The following is a 2,788-nucleotide window of genomic DNA, read 5'->3' on the forward strand; positions in this document are numbered from 1 at the left end:
TGGGGACACCCTGAGCCAGGGCAGGGTGGCAGCAGCTGCTCCTTCAGACTTCAGCAGGAGTGCTAAAGTGCCTCTCCCACTTCCATTGCCACTGCATCCAGCAAGAAACCAACTGGATCATCTGCCACTGCTAACCTTAAAATCAAAATGCATGTAAGGTTTTAAGTTGTTCCAAGGAAATGAAATAAAACCAACACTGTGAGCACTTTTTTTTGCTCTAGAATTATAGCAGATGGCTCTTTGAACAGAATTGCACATTCTCAGATGGATTTATTTAACAAGTTTTTAATCTTTAAATATAGATTTAACACATTTTTTACAGGTACATATACAATATAGTTCATTTAAACTTGCAGTCAGAGAAAATTCTCTACTGTAATTTATACATATCCATGAAGAGCCTAATTCAACAGCATACTCAGGGGAACATACCATGTGCAAAGTTTCAAATGTTAAAAACCTCAGACTGTACATTCAGATTTGCAGAACTTATCAACCTCATAAATTAATAAAAGCTTAGATTTAAAACTATGGAAGACAAAAAAGATTAAAATCATTTAATATGCAATGTGTGCTGTGTTTCAGACAAATATTTACAGTTGTACCTCAAAATGTGTATTGTTACCACAGGAATTGTTACCACCATCAACAGCCCCAGCAGTAACTTGAGACACTCCTCCTTTCCCACCTAATTAGTGCAATGTGGTTGATTGGAAAGTAGATGAGAAGACCCTGCAGGGGCTGAAACCTCTGCCCTGTGAGCACCAGGACTGTGCTGTCAGTGCAGACTCAGCTGGGCCAGCTTGGGGGTGCTCAGGGGAGCCCCAAAGGGGAGACCCCGAGGGGAGGAGCAGCCACCGTGGCTGGGGAACCCCAGGAAACCTCAGCCAGCCAGCAGCTCAATTCCTCCTCCCAAAAACAGTCACAAAACACACCCAGCACGGTTTAACTTGACCTGGGACTGTGTCTAAGGGCTGGCTCACAAATAAAAACCAGATCAGAAAGGTCCCCCTTTAGTCCATGGTATAAACATTTCATTTGGCTGGGGCAGAGCAAATTCACTACTGCATGCACACTATTGACCCTGCTCTCCACACACTCAGGTGCTCCTTGCACACATCTGCTCAAAAGATCAAACCACCTGTACCTACCTCTGTTCTACAAAAGCAAAACTAGACAAAAAACACAGATTGAAATTAGGAGTCTTCAACATTCTTTTTCCTTTCTCAAAAATTCTATAGATACATTATTGTTAAAGATGCTGAAAAAGTCTTATCACAAGAACATCCTTAGTGCAAACATGGACGTTTAGCTTGGATTTATGGCACGTGTTCCAAAAGTACATACATTAATGTAAACTTCAACACTTGCTAGATACAGGTTTCAGCCCTGGGACGCTTTGGGACCCGAAGTGATTGGTGACAACCCTGAGTTGTCTGTTTGACCTGACCCAGACCTCACTGAAATCAAGGAGGCTGACTGCAGTGGGCTGGAGACAGGCCCTAAGTGCAAAAAGAGGATTTTTAGTGTTATTGCATCCTCACGTGTGAGTCAGCCACATGATGCTCTTACAGAACATTACATTCACATAGCTGAAGCAGATATTTAAGAAAAATCCACCCATAAAATCAATTCAGCAGGACATACAGCTTGTTTGGTATTTTTTTTTTCTTTTTGGTTTATCAAAACACAACTCTTATTTGCAACTTCAACAGTTGTCAGCTAATAAGTAGGCAAAACCTACTTCAACCTGTAGAGGAAATTTCAAGCATCTAAACAAAGTGTCAGGAAACTGTAGCGTACTTCTCTGATGAAACATGATGTATGTCATGGAAAAACAGCAGGAAAAATGAATAAAATCCCATCATTTCCAAAACAAAGAGCAGAGAATGGCTTCCTTTATGAGCATGAGAAGCTGCTTAGGACCCCGGTCCCACTCAGTGCAGATGGAGCTGTGGAGGTCTGTGAATGTGATGAATTGTACAGGACAACTCCAACTACTGTGCTATTTCTCTGTAACACTTAGTTGAAAGCTTCCAAAGAGCATCGAAAATAGGATGCTACTAGTTCACCCTTAAGTCAAGGGGAACTAAACTTTCTCGTGTTACACAGGGCAGCATCTATAAAGTAATGGAGAATGGTGTTAATATTAAAGCATCTTATTCCAAGAAATACATTGTTCCCTGTAATCAAGTAACATTTGTATAACAGAAAAAAAATAAATGCACTCCTGCATTTCTCCCTAAAAGCTGAACTCCCACTGGCTTCAGTGAGAGCCTTGACTAAGGCAGGACCACAGGGTTTGACTCATTTCCATCATCTACCACTTCATTATCACAGCAAGGCCAGCTGATATCTTCTCTGGGCTCCTTATTCTGTCAGGCTGGAAATGGTTTCTGGCGATCCTAAAGAGCTGTTCTGTGAAGCTGGCTGGCCCAGCAGCTCGGAGGAGACCCTGCTTTATGTTTCAAAGGCCAAAAAGCAATCAGCATTGCCACGAAGGGAGCCTGTACAGACACCAAAGCCTGTGGCTGCAGTCATTAACGTGCCAGAGGGCCAGAGCTGTGCTGCAGCTGCAAACTGCCAGGGGCATTTCAGCCACACCCTGACAAATCCTGCACGTTCAGCCAGCATACTCACAGCAGCCTGAGAAACCACCCAAAATACCTGATCAGGAGCTGGGAGCCACAGGAGGGGACAGTGGGGACACAGGACAGTCCCCAGTGCCCTGGCCAGAGGACACAGGACAGTCCCCAGTGCCCTGGCCAGAGATGACACAGGACAGTCC

General features: G+C 43.7%; 1 protein-coding gene across 1 annotated transcript in view; it reads right to left on the bottom strand.

The window, feature by feature from the left end:
• Positions 1–269: 269 nt before the first annotated feature.
• MCF2 (MCF.2 cell line derived transforming sequence) overlaps positions 270–2,788 on the bottom strand; it is a 46,315-nt gene continuing 43,796 nt past the window's right edge. Inside the window, exon 30 of the mRNA XM_033514142.1 lies at positions 270–2,120. Coding sequence (XP_033370033.1) covers positions 2,080–2,120 — 41 coding nt within the window. The 3' untranslated portion in view covers positions 270–2,079. The remainder of the gene's footprint in view (positions 2,121–2,788) is intronic.

The sequence above is a fragment of the Parus major genome, chromosome 4A (assembly GCF_001522545.3).
Source record: "Parus major isolate Abel chromosome 4A, Parus_major1.1, whole genome shotgun sequence".
Classification (NCBI taxonomy): domain Eukaryota; kingdom Metazoa; phylum Chordata; class Aves; order Passeriformes; family Paridae; genus Parus; species Parus major.